Source organism: Suillus clintonianus (genome assembly GCF_016758775.1).
Source record: "Suillus clintonianus strain FC179 chromosome Unknown DEU56scaffold_8, whole genome shotgun sequence".
NCBI classification, from domain to species: Eukaryota; Fungi; Basidiomycota; class Agaricomycetes; order Boletales; family Suillaceae; genus Suillus; species Suillus clintonianus.
This window is the reverse complement of record NW_024539232.1, coordinates 612,804-626,969: the sequence shown is the minus strand read 5'-3', so window position 1 is coordinate 626,969 and position 14,166 is coordinate 612,804. Positions and strand designations below refer to the sequence as shown.

At 48.2% G+C, this 14,166-nt stretch overlaps 5 protein-coding genes across 5 annotated transcripts; 4 read left to right on the top strand and 1 right to left on the bottom strand.

Moving 5' to 3' along the window:
* The first annotated feature begins 632 nt into the window (after positions 1-632).
* DEU56DRAFT_554993 (WD40-repeat-containing domain protein) lies at positions 633-5,736 on the top strand. Its single transcript, XM_041346786.1, has 7 exons — positions 633-1,822; positions 1,891-2,871; positions 2,927-3,049; positions 3,111-3,270; positions 3,331-3,527; positions 3,581-3,725; positions 3,780-5,736. The coding sequence occupies exons 1-7, from the start codon at positions 833-835 to the stop codon at positions 5,426-5,428; spliced, it is 4,245 nt and encodes a 1,414-aa protein (XP_041213302.1). The 5' UTR covers positions 633-832; the 3' UTR covers positions 5,429-5,736.
* A 1,343-nt stretch (positions 5,737-7,079) lies between these two features.
* DEU56DRAFT_554976 (uncharacterized protein) lies at positions 7,080-7,641 on the top strand. Its single transcript, XM_041346785.1, has one exon. It carries the CDS (start codon positions 7,275-7,277, stop codon positions 7,584-7,586), a length of 312 nt encoding a protein of 103 aa, XP_041213301.1. The 5' UTR covers positions 7,080-7,274; the 3' UTR covers positions 7,587-7,641.
* A 317-nt stretch (positions 7,642-7,958) lies between these two features.
* On the top strand, positions 7,959-8,392 carry DEU56DRAFT_752413 (uncharacterized protein; the record flags this gene model as incomplete). Its single annotated transcript, XM_041349633.1, has 2 exons — positions 7,959-8,027; positions 8,099-8,392. 2 exons carry the CDS (start codon positions 7,959-7,961, stop codon positions 8,390-8,392), a joined length of 363 nt encoding a protein of 120 aa, XP_041213300.1.
* Positions 8,393-8,965: 573 nt separating this feature from the next.
* On the top strand, positions 8,966-9,742 carry DEU56DRAFT_554960 (uncharacterized protein). Its single transcript, XM_041346784.1, has one exon. It carries the CDS (start codon positions 9,109-9,111, stop codon positions 9,520-9,522), a length of 414 nt encoding a protein of 137 aa, XP_041213299.1. The 5' UTR covers positions 8,966-9,108; the 3' UTR covers positions 9,523-9,742.
* Positions 9,743-12,113: 2,371 nt separating this feature from the next.
* On the bottom strand, positions 12,114-13,825 carry DEU56DRAFT_727774 (SMAD/FHA domain-containing protein; the record flags this gene model as incomplete). The annotated part of the gene is made up of 3 exons (XM_041348007.1): positions 12,114-12,742; positions 12,803-12,921; positions 12,978-13,825. The coding sequence occupies 3 exons, from the start codon at positions 13,823-13,825 to the stop codon at positions 12,114-12,116; spliced, it is 1,596 nt and encodes a 531-aa protein (XP_041213298.1).
* Positions 13,826-14,166: the final 341 nt, after the last annotated feature.

The following is a 14,166-nucleotide window of genomic DNA, read 5'->3' as shown; positions in this document are numbered from 1 at the left end:
CTTCCTCAAGTGCCAAAATGTGTTGCTTATAGTGGCTAAAGGGCAAGTAAGTACTGCGATTCAGTGCGATGGTGATTCACTCCCGCCCCAGATAAAATCTACGATCGTTTTTGTTCATGTCTTTTTTGCACGCCTTGATACAATGATACAGGCTTTTTCGCATTGAGTCCACCCAGCTACAGGTTATATCTTCTTCAGTGCGTGTTATTTATCTTGCTAGTCTTGAAAGGGGCAATAATATACTGGCTTTAGACTGGGAAAGCCTGGCGGCTCATCAGGCGTTGATGGCGTCGTACGCACGTCTGCGTGAACTTATGAAAGTCGCACCCAGAAGCGCGGCGAACACGTACCATGTAAGTTTTGACCATCATCCCATCGCATTCCAACAGACTGTCACGGAAGTCCTCCTCACGCTCAAACACCCCAGTCATCGCGCAGGTGTTCGAGATCCTCAGCAAGATCTCGAACTTGACTAATAAAATGTTCGTGTTTAGACCTACGCTGGAGGATAAGAATGTACTTATTCTGCTTGGCGGATGGCTGAGCGTTGAGGTAGGCGTTGAGATTGTTGTATTTTTGGACGTACTGATGCTTGTTGTTACGACGGGCGTCTATGAAAGTGGCTGTGGAAGAGGAGACGTGAGATACATGCCGTAGCAGCGTGGTAACACAGAACAAGAACCGTTGACAAGCATGAGTTGGGTTATATAAGGGTAAAAATCCAGTGGTACTCGCCACCCAGGACCCACAACTTAACGATATCCCAAAAGTACGCTCCTTATCAACTTCAAAATACTGCCGACAGCGTATCTCTCTGTTAGGTCAATGCAACATGTCAGAGGTGCCGACGCCAAAACGAATAACGGGAGGGCACGGAGATAAAGTGATTGCAGTCGCGTTCTTCAAAGACGGTCGACGGTTCGTCACTGGTTCATATGATAAAACCCTGCGGATTTGGGACGTCAAGAAGCAAGCATGTGTAGGAGGGCCATTCGAGGGACACACCAGAAAAGTGGAATCAGTTGCCATATCGCCAGATGAAAGGCGAATTGCGAGTTGTGGAGATGATGAGGGTTTCGTCGTCTGGGACATCGACAGCAAGGAGAAAGTGACATTCCCGTGCACGGCGAAGGTGTTCTCTGTGTGCTTTTCCCCCGATGGCAAGAAACTTGCTAGCGGGTCGCGTAACGAGTCGGTTGATGGAGATGTTGTTATATGGGATGCGAAGACTCGTGCTATCCTCGCAACACTGCAAGGCCATGATCTTTTGGTGAACTCTGTCGTGTTCAGCCCAGATGGGCTGAAATTAGCCTCCGCGTCATCAGACTGCACCATCCGGGTTTGGTGTACCGACGAAAACGAACTTCTGTTCAAGATCCGAAAAGCTCACGTTGAATCCATTTCGACTGTGTTGTGGTCACCTGACGGTCAGCAACTTCTCTCCGGATCAAATGACAGCACAGTCAAATTTTGGAACTCGTATAATGGCAACCAAATCGGTCAACCTTGCACCCACTTGGATACGAGATGCTGGTTCGACTTGCTCGCCATCTCTTCCGATGGCTCTTTCATTGTCACTGCCTTGTCTGATACTGTGCGGCTGTGGAGCACCAAGACTCACCAGCAAATAGGACCGACATTAATATCACAGGGGAGTACCGGCATCGCAATTTCTCCCAATGGAGAACTTCTTGTGATTGGAGACGACGACGGGAATGTTTGGTTCCAGCCTATCAAGGACATAGTCGTGGAAGGAAGGATACAGGATGAAGAAGAAGTGCAGAGACAACGACAACAACTTCTTGCTCTCAGTGGCACGCAGGTGCGCTCTCGTCCAGTATTTTTTCTGCCTGTTCGATCACTTACTTTGTTATCGTTGGCGACACACAGCTGCGCAGTGACGACAACCAATGTGACTTGTTAGGGGTGCCGACACCAAAACGAGTAAAGAGAGGGCACAAGCTTAATGTCACTGTGGTCGCGTTCTTCAAAGACGGTCAACGGTTTGTCACTGGTTCACGTGATAAAACCCTACGAATCTGGGACGTGGAGAAGAAAAAATTTGTAGGAGGGCCACTCGTGGGACACAAGGAAGAGGTGCGATGGGTTACCATATCGCCGAACCAAAGGCAAATTGCGAGCTGTGGAAAAGATAAAACCATCATCCTCTGGGACGCCGCAAGGAGCAAGCAGAACTTGGTATTCTACTACCTGTTTATCCTGGACTCGGTGTGCTTTTCCCCCGATGGCAAGAAACTTGCTAGCGGGTCGCGTGATAACAAGGTTATTATATGGGATGCCGAGACTCGCGATATGCTAGCAATACTCGAGGGTCATAAACACTTTGTATGGAGTGTTGCATTCAGCCCAGATGGGCGAAAATTAGCCTCTGGGTCAGGGGACAACATCCGGGTTTGGTGCACCGACAGTAACAAACTTCTGTTCAAGATCGATGGTGATCGCTATAATAACAATGCCATCCGGAGTGTTGTGTGGTTGCCTGACGGTTTGCAACTTCTCTCCACATCATTTAACTGTATAGTCAGGTTCTGGGACTCGCATAATGGCAACCAGATCGGTCAACCTTGCACCCCCACCGACTACAGGCTGATCAGCTCGTTCGTCATCTCTTTCGATGGCTCTTTCGTTGCTACTGCCGCCGGAGACACTGTGGATCTGTGGAGCACCAAGACTCGCCAGCAAATAGCACCGACGTTAATATCACAGGGGATTACTGGTATCGCAATTTCTCCCAATGGAGAACTGCTTGTGATTGGAGACGACGACGGGAATGTCTGGTTCCGGTCTATCAAGGACATACTCGATCCTCGTAGCCCTAAGTGGGACAACGCACTGCAAGGCGCAGTCAAGGTCAGACACTCCGTCTATAATCACGTATACTTCTCAGTCATAACTACGTGTGCAGCTTGCAATGATTGCTTTCGAGGACGGGCAATACATCGAAGCCGCCAATCAGTTTAACAACACCATTCCCGCTGTGACCGACATAGTATATCCTATGACACCTTTCAAACCTATTTCGACGGCGGTGCGTCACTATGATCTAATAGAGGTTATACCCTCACTGATTGATCATACACACTGTACAGCTCGGCGGAGACCTACCTTTGTTGTGGAGAACCATCAACCAGAGACGATGCGAAGCTTTCCTCCGCACCGATCGAGTGATCGAAGCTGTTGAATCTCATCAATATATGATGAGCATGATTGAAGAAGCTGCGAAGCCCAGCTGCCTCGAATGGTCTACCAGTGAGTTGTGTTAGGATCTCGGGCAACTTGAACCTCGAGACCCATTCTTGTGTCGATTAGCCTTCAAGCAGGATTGCATGGCACGCTGTGTCGCGAAGGGAGAAGATGCCGCCGCCGCCAGCGATTACAAGATGGCCATTGACATGTATTCTGCAGCGATCGTGCTAGATTCTTCACGCCACTCCATCTTTGCGCGATGCAGTAAGGCAAAATTGGCACAAAACCTATATGCAGAAGCCCTTCATGACGCGGACAAGGTGAACCATGCATCATTTTCCCTAGTAATTGAACTGATTGCGCTGATCTACAGGTTATCGAACTTGACCCTTCATCTCATGTTGGGTACGATCTTAAGCATGCAGCGCTTCACGGAGCACGACGCTATGATGAAGCAGTCAAGGTCTTGCAAATCATGCTCTCGAAGTTGGATGGCTCTCCAGATGCACAGATACGAAGTAGGTCCCGAAGAACTCATCTGTCAACTCGAAGATGACGACCTCTTTCTCCAGAGCTGCGTCAGCAATATGGCAGTCCATCAGACGTAGAATATGTTGTCCGAAGAGCCATTCACTCGCAATTGGAGAATGCTCCAATTCGTCTGATCAACACCTCTACTGGGAATTTATGCGACAGACAGGCACAGATACGTACCTTCAAGACGAGCGCAGAGCATAATGAGCTGCTCTATTCATCAATAATGGATGCGAACCTCCAAACAAAACACATCGAAGAAGCAGTAGAGGCGTACTTTCGTTGGGCCATGTTGTCGCACAGGTGGGAAAGCAAGGAGCCGCTGCTGCACGATATCCAGGACACAACCGTGTACGATTTGGACGAAGTCGGAACCGTGGTGAAGTTACAGACATTCTGCAAAATTGCCCGCGATGCAGGGTATCAATGGGCATGGAGCGATACATGCTGTATCGACCAGAAAAATAATGTTGAGCTCCAAGAATCAGTCAACTCCATGTTTGTCTGGTATCACCTCTCAGCGCTCACGATCGTCTATTTGTCCGATGTTTGCCCTCTGTCGAAGTCCGGCACGCTGGCAAATAGCGTTTGGAATACGCGAGGATGGACTGTTCAGGAATTCCTCGCTCCTCGAATTCTTCTCTTCTACCAAGCAGATTGGACCCCATATCTCGACGACATCTCACCCAACCACAAGGAATCTGTCGTTATCATGCAGGAGCTGGAGGATTCAACAGGCATAGACGCACAGGCGCTCGTCTCCTTCCGGCCAGGGATGAGAGATGCCCGAGAGAAGCTTCAATGGGCATCGAGCCGTGTCACCACGTTGCAGGAAGACATCGCGTACTCATTGTTTGGGATGTTCGGCGTCCACCTACCTGTCATCTACGGAGAGAAGAAACAAAACGCGCTAGGACGACTCTTGCAGGAGATTATTGCTCATTCGGGCGACATCACTGCCCTGGATTGGGTGGGGAAAGCATCCAGCTTCAATAGTTGTCTTCCAGCCGATATTGTCTCATACAAAGCTCCTCCATGCACACTACCATCTCTATCCGAAGACAAGATGCAAACGTCGGTCCTTGAGCTGCAACATGATGCTGCGGTTGTGAAGTCGGCTTCAATTATCTTTACCCGCCTTGACAACCTCAGCGCTCCTCGTTTTTCAATTGCCCGACTGCAACTACCTTGCATCGCATTCCATATCAGGGAAGTCAGAAGGAGGCGTGGTGAAGGCTCGGGGACATGTTTCACTTATGACGTCAAGGCGGATGGTCTTCAAGATTTGGTAATCCGCACCGAAGACAAACTGATTCAATTCTTGCGCACAAAGCACACTACGAGTCGGCAGACATTCTTCCTCGTCCTTCCATGGAATCGTCACAACCTCGGGCTTCCTGACTTTGCAGACGATACGCAGAGCGTGGACGGGTCTGTGCTCGAATCTCCGTTGGAAGATTCATTCAGTGAATCTCCTGGAGAAAACGAGCCCGTTGATTTAGACTCTCAGTCGCGAGAGTTACGGTTGATCATTCGCCTCGCGCAGCCTTTCGCCGCACTTTTGCTAGCGCAGCAGCGCGGTGGAGAGTATAAGAGAATCGCTTCCGATCACAATATCATCGCAGAGGCCAAGGACATAGCTTCTGTTTGTGACGCAATGGACATCAGGACGCTAGAGATATTGTAGTAGTATAGTGTGAGCTCTGCAAGTGAAATTTGCATTGCTTACAGGATTAAAAATCTATTTTACGAGGCCAACTGGATATGCGGATGAGCGGAACCGGGAAGACATCCTCTTCAGCCAGCATAGAGTCATAATGTGATAGGAGAGGGTGCCACAAGAGCGTAAGTGGATCAGGTTGCTTAGTTCCATGAGCTCCTCAACTAAAAACTAGGCTCAGGTAGAGTAATTATCAGCAGATGCCGATGAGAAGGAACGAAGTCCTCTCAGTTGACACTTGGTTGACACGTTGAGTTTGTAGCGGTCACGAGACATGTAAATATGTGCAAACGAGGCCGGGTACGATGTGCGGCTTTCACACCTAAACAGCCAGGACGTCATTTTTTTCCAGCGTGGACAGCCTGTGGTTCACGTTTGAACCTCACTACAATGATACATATTAATTGGTAACAAAACCCACCGGTAAAATTATCTCGCTCCAAAGTTTTTTGCAGTGCGTGGTACTTACCACAAGATATGTGCACGAGGCCTCATCTGATGCCACATGTCACAGATCCACTCGAAGGCACTTGTCGAGGCTTCACTGAAGTATTGCCCTCCTTCTCCGCCCTCACCCGTTGCTTTATCATTATCATTTACAGGCAAACATTACCAGAGATTGGGTTCGCAGCTGGCACCCTCTGGCACCACCCACGCACATTTTTACAGCTGTTTTTTTTCATGTGTTTGCACGATGGTCCAGAAGATGAAATATAGGCAATCTAACATGTCACAATCAGTCCATTTACTACTTCGGTGACAACCTCAGACAATACCCATATGTTTTGACACTTTTGTACATTCACTGGGATCATCATACTGAAATCTTGTTCATTAGATTTTGCGCTGAAATACTGGCGCTGATATTATGTAGGCATTGAATAACATCCAGGTAATTGTAAATAAAATAAACTGCATGAAATTTTCGATTAAACTTGTAGCCTAGCAGCGCGTTTTTGGGTAGGAACTACTACCTACAGTTTTTGGATAGCATGCGGATATTATCACCACTCGTACAGATAACGAAGTAGTCATGGTGCTATCTCACATCACGTCTTGTGCCTGCGTGCCTTGCCTAGGCGGTGGATCAGTGGCAGGCGGTAATGCCACCATGCGCCAACCCAGTTTGCTGGTCTCTCGCCATACAAGACGTATTCTTATCTGTACAACAAACATGAAAAACCGATATGCACCATCCAGCTCTGGACTCAATAGAGCTTCGATAACAGGCTTGAATGAAGTAAATACCAATCGGAGTCGGGAACTAGCGCTGCGATTAGATACATGGCAAGTTGGCAACTATCAGCAACTATCAAGGAGGGCACACGAAAAACGTACGGCGAAAGGAAAGCAAGGTTTCTGGCAGCGAATCCGGCATTTTACGAACAATCATTGGGGATATCCGGAATACTATATACGGTAAATAAGAAACGGGCATTAATATTGAGACTCACCAAAGAGACAAGTTATGGTTTATGACTCTGATATATCCAATAGATAGAAATATCATTGGGTCGTCATGTCACCACACGACATGGTTGAGTATTCAACCGCATTGATGCCCTTCAAGGTTTCGATGCTTTTGTTTGGAATAGGTTGATCCTACGGATTTTCCGTACTCTGAGTTGTACTCGATCGAGTTATATTATGGGTTAAATTCAACGCCAAGCTAGTGCCACCAAGTTACTTGCTAGTTAAAATGTCATGTTCGCGTCAATTGACTCTATCAAAGGCTTATACCATCACTAGATTTCGGAGACGTACCTGAATTTTGCACCTGTTCCAAGCGCCAGGTAGCCGTTTCCGCCAGAAAATGTCCACCGCTGAACTCGCATCTGGAACCGCTCGTTTGAGATTTTTGTCATTCGTGACTCTGTCGTTTACGTGGTTCTCGCCTCGCACGCGCGCACCGGTCAATATCAGAACACGAAATAGTAAGGTCGCCACCAGGGGTCGGCGGGACACGTCGCAACTACTGTCGTATCAAAAGACCGAGTTGCATGTGCTACTCACCGCTATCATTTGTCCTCGGAGCTGCGGTAAGGGATTCCAAAGAGAAGTGTGTAATCACATACCACCTAGATCGCCCGCCAGGAATTTGGCTCGCTGGTCGGGCTCCAACTAAGTTACCAGCATGGCAGAAAACCACCCCCATTGCTAAGGGAATAGAGGGTTAGGAATATAAAAACGCGAAATAGTAAGGTCACCGCCAGAGGTCGGCAGGACACGTCGCGACTACTGTCTTATCAAAAGACCGAGCTGCATATTATACTCACCGCTGCTATTTTCGGCAGGACACGTCGCAACTACTGTCGTCCAAACTGAATCCTGTCTACAACAATGAGCCTTAACTTTCGCGATACGTATAAAAGTAAATCATCTCCCTACCATTCACCCTATCTCAAAGAGATTATTCGCCCTCAGCAGACCATACCACCTCGCACACGCAATGCGTTTATCCTTCCTCACCGTTACCGCCGTGTTGGCAGTATTTATAATGTCTGCCAATGCAGAGAATCCGACGCGCTATGAGTGCTGCTACGAAGGCGGTGAGCTCGCTAGGGATGTGAGTAGCAGTAGTTTGCTTTGAATCTAGTTTTCAACTGATGACTCACCCTTCTTGCCTTGTTGTATCAGGTGCTTTCCAGTACATACTGCGTGAATTGTCCCGCCGCCAAGAGAGCAGGACGATTTGCACGTAGAGACACACTGATGGGTATTTATAAACGGTCAGAAGGAGAAGGATTGGGAGAAGATTCAGTCAGTAAGAACAGCCCTGGAGTGGGGAACAGAGACGTGGGAGATAAAGTCCTAGACCCGTTAATAGACCCGTCAGGGAGCAGCGGTGGAGTGGGGAATAGAGACGTGGGAGATAAAGTCCTAGACCCGTTAATAGACCCGTCAGGGAGCAGCGGTGGAGTGGGAAACTAGACTGGAACCGTTCAACACGTATAGTAGAGCACTAAAGAGAAGCTGGTCGATCTCGGAGTTTCAGTTTTTGTAATAGAGTCTAGACGTCTCGCTCGTACCTTCTGTACTTGCCCGATAATCAGATGGGTATCCGCTTTCCATACAGATGTTGGACCACTCAGCCATAATTTTCTGTATCTAGTTTGGAAGCAAAACTCGAACTTGGTCGTATAAAACGGACTCGAACCCAGTAAAGTCCTGGATGTCTCCTGCGGGGAATTGCACGTTCTTGAAAGAGGAATGTGCGAACAAACGAATTCGAAGGCGGGGACGCTCCCTACATCTGACAATACTGCAAACTCTGATTTCAGTCACTGCCAAAAAGGACTGATGTTTCTGACAAACCATTGATTACATAATTAATGAGAATCCTATCAGCGACATCCGATTTCAAATGTGTTCGAGCCGCAGCATCACCACCTGCAAGGATATCTTCATATTCACAAACCAGGCAGATGATGACGACGACTGCGTCTCCGATCATGTAATATTTCAGGCACTGCCGAAAAGCATATCAATATTAAAATGCCACCAAGTCACTTGCTAGTCACTTGCTAGTAAAAATGCCATGTTCGCGTCAATTGACTCTGCCAAAGGCTTATACTATGACTAGACTTCGGAGACATACCTGAAATTCGCACCTGTTCCAAGCGCCAGGTAGCCGTTTCCGCCAGAAAATGTCCACCGCTGAACTCGCATCTGGAACCGCTCGTTTGAGAATTTTGTCATTCGTGACTCTGTCGTTTACGTGGTTCTCGCCTCGCACGCACGCACCGGCCAATCTCAGAACACGAAATGGTAAGGTCACCACCAGGGGTCGACGGGACACGTCACGACTACTGTCGTATCAAAAGACCGAGTTGCATATCATACTTACCGCTGCTATTTTCGGCAGGACACGTCGCGACTGCTGTCTGAATCCTGTCTACAACAATGAGCATTATCTTTCCGATACGTATAAAAGTAAATCATCTTCCTACCATTTCACCCCATCTCAAGCAGATTATTCGACCTCAGCAAACCATACCACCTCGCACACACAATGCATTTCTCCTTGCTCACCGTTACCGTTGTGTTGGCAGGATTTATAATGTCTGCCAATGCAGCAGAGAATCAAAAGTGTATCGAGGGGAGCGGGAGTTACCGTGACAGCCCGCTCACTGAGTGCTGCAACGAAAGCGATAAGCTCGTTAGGGATGTGAGTAGGCGTAGTTTGCTTTGAATCTAGTTTTCAACTGATGACTCACCCTTCGTGCCTTGTTATTTCAGGTGCTTGGTACATACTGCATAAGTCCCAAGAGAGGAGGACGATTTGCACGTAGAGTGGAGCACAGAGACGTGGGAGATAAAGTCCTAGACCCGTTAATAGACCCGTCACATAGCAGCCCTGGAGATGGAAACTAGACTCAGTGGAACCGTTCAACACGTATAGTAGAGTACTAATAGTAAAGAGAAGCTGGTCGATCTCGGAGTTTCAATTCTTGTAATAGAGTCTAGACGCTCGTGCCTTCTGCACTTGCTTGATATTCAGATGTCTAGTTTGGAAGTAAAAACCGAACTTGATCGTATACAACGGACTCGAGGTGAACCCAGTAAAGTACTGGATGTCTCCTGCTGTCAGACGTCTCAGGATCGAGGCGCGACTCAAACAACAACTAACAAAGACCTAGATACTGAAAGAATTGACCATTGGTGAGTTTAAATACAAAATAAACGCTAAGTAATACCTGAAAGAATTGACCAGCACGACATCAGAGAAAAGGAGGATGTACGACTCTCCGAAGACAAATGCTAGATCTAGACGAACAAACGCGAACAAACATCATATCCCGTGACGAAACACGAAAAGAATTCATGGGGCCTGCGGGGGCTTGCACGTTCTTTTTGACGGAAGTTTTGCTCGCTTTGACTTGGGCGTGTCTGGCGAGTTCTACCCGTACCTCTTCGATTTGCATGAAGGTTCCACACTCACTTTTTTGACAGCTTATCTCGGTAGTTTGGGGCTTTTGCCAGAGGTGAACCCAGTAAAGTCCTGGATGTCTCCTGCGGGGGCTTGCACGTTCTTTTAAGAGGAATGTGCGGACGATGACCTGGATGGTGGTACGCGCTCATATTTCCAGCCTCACGTTAAACCCTTACACGTCTCTTTTTTGGATACCTTGATAACAGGCCTTTTTTGCGTCAAGCCCAGACTCTAGAGAGAGAGACGGTATTCGCTGATTGAAGAGAGTTCTTTCGACGGCTAATACTGTCGCCTTCCTCTGAGTCTTGGGTGTCGCTTCCAAGTCTAGCCATGGTGGCCTTCGCACGCGTAACCGCTTCTTAGTCCCCACTACGTCTTGCGACACCGACACGTCCACTAGAGAATCACGGAGTGCTGGTGGACCGCTTTTCTTCGTTGTTGTCTGTCCTAGAGGCTAGCGCGCACCTGCCGAATTGCATATCAGTGAAGCTTCGAATTTGAAAAGGTACGGGATTTTTCAAAGCGTATTGATATTCATCCATCGACCCAAATACGAGACCGTGACTATTGGGGTACCTCATACCCATCACTCTCGTATGATGCAATTAACTTTGCACAAGATTTGCACGTCAAAGGTTTGATGTTTTTGTACACTAATGAAGTTCAAGGAATGCATTTCTTGATATCTTGTTCATTACAGAGGTCGATCAATTGGCTTTCATCCTGCAGTTCGGCATCGCCCTGGTTCACATCCTTGGAAAATTGTGGTAGGCATTTGATTAGTCAGCTGCGTTATTAACGAATCTATCATGATGTCAGGCACCTGGTCTGTGGGTCTTTGCTGCGTAACCCCCTCATCCCCCGCTGTCATACATCCACCTCCATCAGCCTTCGAATCTCCATTGAGAGCTGGCCCGTTACCTTCCCTTCCCACCCCACGTCGGCTTACATATAAACGCCATTCCACCAAGTCGACTATGCATATTATATATCTTCATTGTCATCTTCATCTTCATTTCCACCCCCAGCTCCACCTATCACAAGCTTAATCTCCCAACTGGCTGATATGAACCCAAGTATTAAATTCTGTTTCAACGCACTCGAAAAAGAAGCACCAAACTAAACATTAACATGAACGCATTAAATTACAACAACTCTACTATTTATCTAACGAAAGAAAGAAAAACAGATAACAAGAACGAAAAAGTGAGTAGAATAAAGTGAGGGAGTGAATGAAAAAAAAAAACATTAATGAAGGTGACAACGAAACAAGACGGGGAAACGTGTATACGAAAAAGGCGGGGAAATGTATATACGAAAAAGTGTGATGATGTTAAAAAAAGATAAGCAAGCCTATGTGAACTTGTGATGCTGCGCCGCGCCGCCGTGTGATGTCAAAAAAAAATTACATGTACATGTACCTCCCCCTGAGTAGTAGGTTCCAGATAATCAATATGATGAACAACAAGATAATCAACAATGACATTCTTCTTCGGATTTCCGGCCGCTGGATGTATAAAAGGATTGGAGGAGTTCTCGTGAAAAAGGATTGGAGTAGGGGACGTGGAAAGGATTGGAGTAGAGACGTTGAAAGGATTGGAGTAGTCTCATGAAAATGATTGGAATAGAGATGCAGAAAAAAATGAATCGTCGCCCAAAGAAAGAGGGAAGAGAAAAAGAAAGAAGAAGAAAAGGTAATACAAAGAACAACCCAAGCTTTCACCGTTTCCGCTTCCCACTCATCAACCCCTCCCCATCCACCATCATCGCCATCACATTCCCCATCCCACTCTCGATACCCATACCCTCTGCACTCCCACTCCCACTTCCACTCCCACTCCGTGCGAACACCTCCACTTCTCCCTCGTCCGAATCTACATCTAGCATATCCATCTCTTCATCGAGATCGTCGTCCACACGTGCGTTCTCCATCGGAGGCAGATTCGAATTCGGGTGTGACGGCAGGTGCGGATGCACAACATGCCCCGCAGTCCGCACCCTCACGCGCGGTCTTGAACTCGCATCGCCCTCCACCTCCGTCTCAGCTCCGTCCCTCACCATCGGTGGCGCAAGCAACGGCGACGGCTTCGCTCCCACTCCCACCGCTCCCTCCCCTTCTTCCTCGTCATCATCATCTTCAGGCGACGAAATAGCCTCGATCACTTCCAGTTCCGGTTCAGGTTCGATCTCAACTTCGACATCTTCATCGAGATCTGCAAAGGTGCGGCACAGGGGACAGCTGAATGCTGAGGAGTGGGCTTCGAGGAGGGGGCGGATGCATTTGTAGTGGAAGGCGTGACTGCAGGGGGCTATGAAGAGTGCCTGGCGGATGGTTACTGCAAAGAGGCCTTTGTGGGGTTAGTATGGGATTGGGTAGATAAGGGATAGGATAAGCGGGAGGGACGCACAGATACAACAATCGGGAATGTTAGTCTTTGGCATGCGTTTCTTGCCGTGGGCGATGGCGCTTTGTGGTTGGTTATGGGGGTCTGCGCTGAGTGAACGGAGCTGGGAGAGCGCATTGGTGCTAGAACCCAACGATCAACGGCCTATCCGCATCATCAAGGAAAGCGAAAAACGCACTTGAAAGCATTAGGAGCAGCCTGCCACTCCCTCCCCACCTCGATCCTGATCTTGACAGACTTGTAGATATCCTCAGTGCCACCCTGATAATCCACGCCCAGCTGAACGATATCGCCGTCTTTGAGCTGATGGGGTTTACTCTCTGAGCCTGCGGGACTTAGGCGGAGATGGTTGAGGAAGGTGCCTGATGAAGATTTTGTGTCTTTGATGTAGAACTTGGAGTTGTCTGTCCAGATCTCAGCATGGGCGCGAGAAACGACTTTGCTTTTGAAGGCTAGTTTGTTGGTGTTTAGGGCGTTTACTGCTGCGAGACCTATTCCTGAGCGGTCTGTGAAGCGGCCGATGCGGAGGGGGCTGTCGTTGTCTTTGAGGTCGCGGGTTATGGGTTCGAAGCGGAGTGTGCGGCGGGAGTCGAGGTGGGGTACGAGGCGGATACGGTGGGTTGGGTTGTTGTTGGTGTTGGTGTTTGAGAATGTGGTTGCGCGGAGGAGAGGTTGGGCGGCGGGCATTGTTGGTGAGGTGGGTCTGTTTGAGTTGTTGACGGTGCCGGCTGAACGTCTGCGGCGAAGAATGTTTGAAATTGGGCCAAGATTTGAGTTTGATGATGGGTTTATCTGTGGTACGAAACTTCGTCTTCTTTGTGAGGTCGTTGAAGGAGAAGGGACTGGAGGGGATGGAGTGAGTTCACGGGGTGGTTGTGGTTGTGGTTGTGGTTGTTGTTGGTGTGAAGTAGAAGTTCCTCTTGGGCGTCCACGAAGAAAGGATCCCAAAATGGTCACTGTGGTCCGTTGAGGTAGGACAACTTGTTGTGAATCATTTAGAATCAGCCTAGAATTTGGAGCTTCCATCATGTGCATGATAGTTCAGTGGATGAGTGTCTGCTTTGTCGTTATTCGCTTGTTTATTTTCTTCTGTTCTGATGAAGGCACTGCGAGCGACGCCGTAGTTTAAGGCACTTGGCTCTTTACGGAACCCACAAGGTCCGCTTCAACCGACGCTAGTCAAACACAGCCTAGCTTAGCCTAGCTCAATTAACATCCTAGTACCACTGTCAAGGACAACCAATATACCGACCAACGACGTCTATCAACACAGGTTCCACCCAGTTCTACTAATCAGGTTTCCTTTCAACCTGAACGGGTACCTGAACTGAGACGATTCGCCCCATTGTCAGCTGCTTTCAGTCTCC

Bases quoted from the DNA above. Each gene is read 5' to 3' on its own strand.
- DEU56DRAFT_554993 (XM_041346786.1), top strand. From the start codon at position 833: ATGTCAGAGGTGCCGACGCCAAAACGAATAACGGGAGGGCACGGAGAT. The intron at 1,823-1,890 runs GTGCGCTCTCGT...GGCGACACACAG, and splicing joins TTGCTCTCAGTGGCACGCAG to CTGCGCAGTGACGACAACCA. The intron at 2,872-2,926 runs GTCAGACACTCC...CTACGTGTGCAG, and splicing joins CACTGCAAGGCGCAGTCAAG to CTTGCAATGATTGCTTTCGA.
- DEU56DRAFT_554976 (XM_041346785.1), top strand. From the start codon at position 7,275: ATGTCCACCGCTGAACTCGCATCTGGAACCGCTCGTTTGAGATTTTTG.
- DEU56DRAFT_554960 (XM_041346784.1), top strand. From the start codon at position 9,109: ATGTCCACCGCTGAACTCGCATCTGGAACCGCTCGTTTGAGAATTTTG.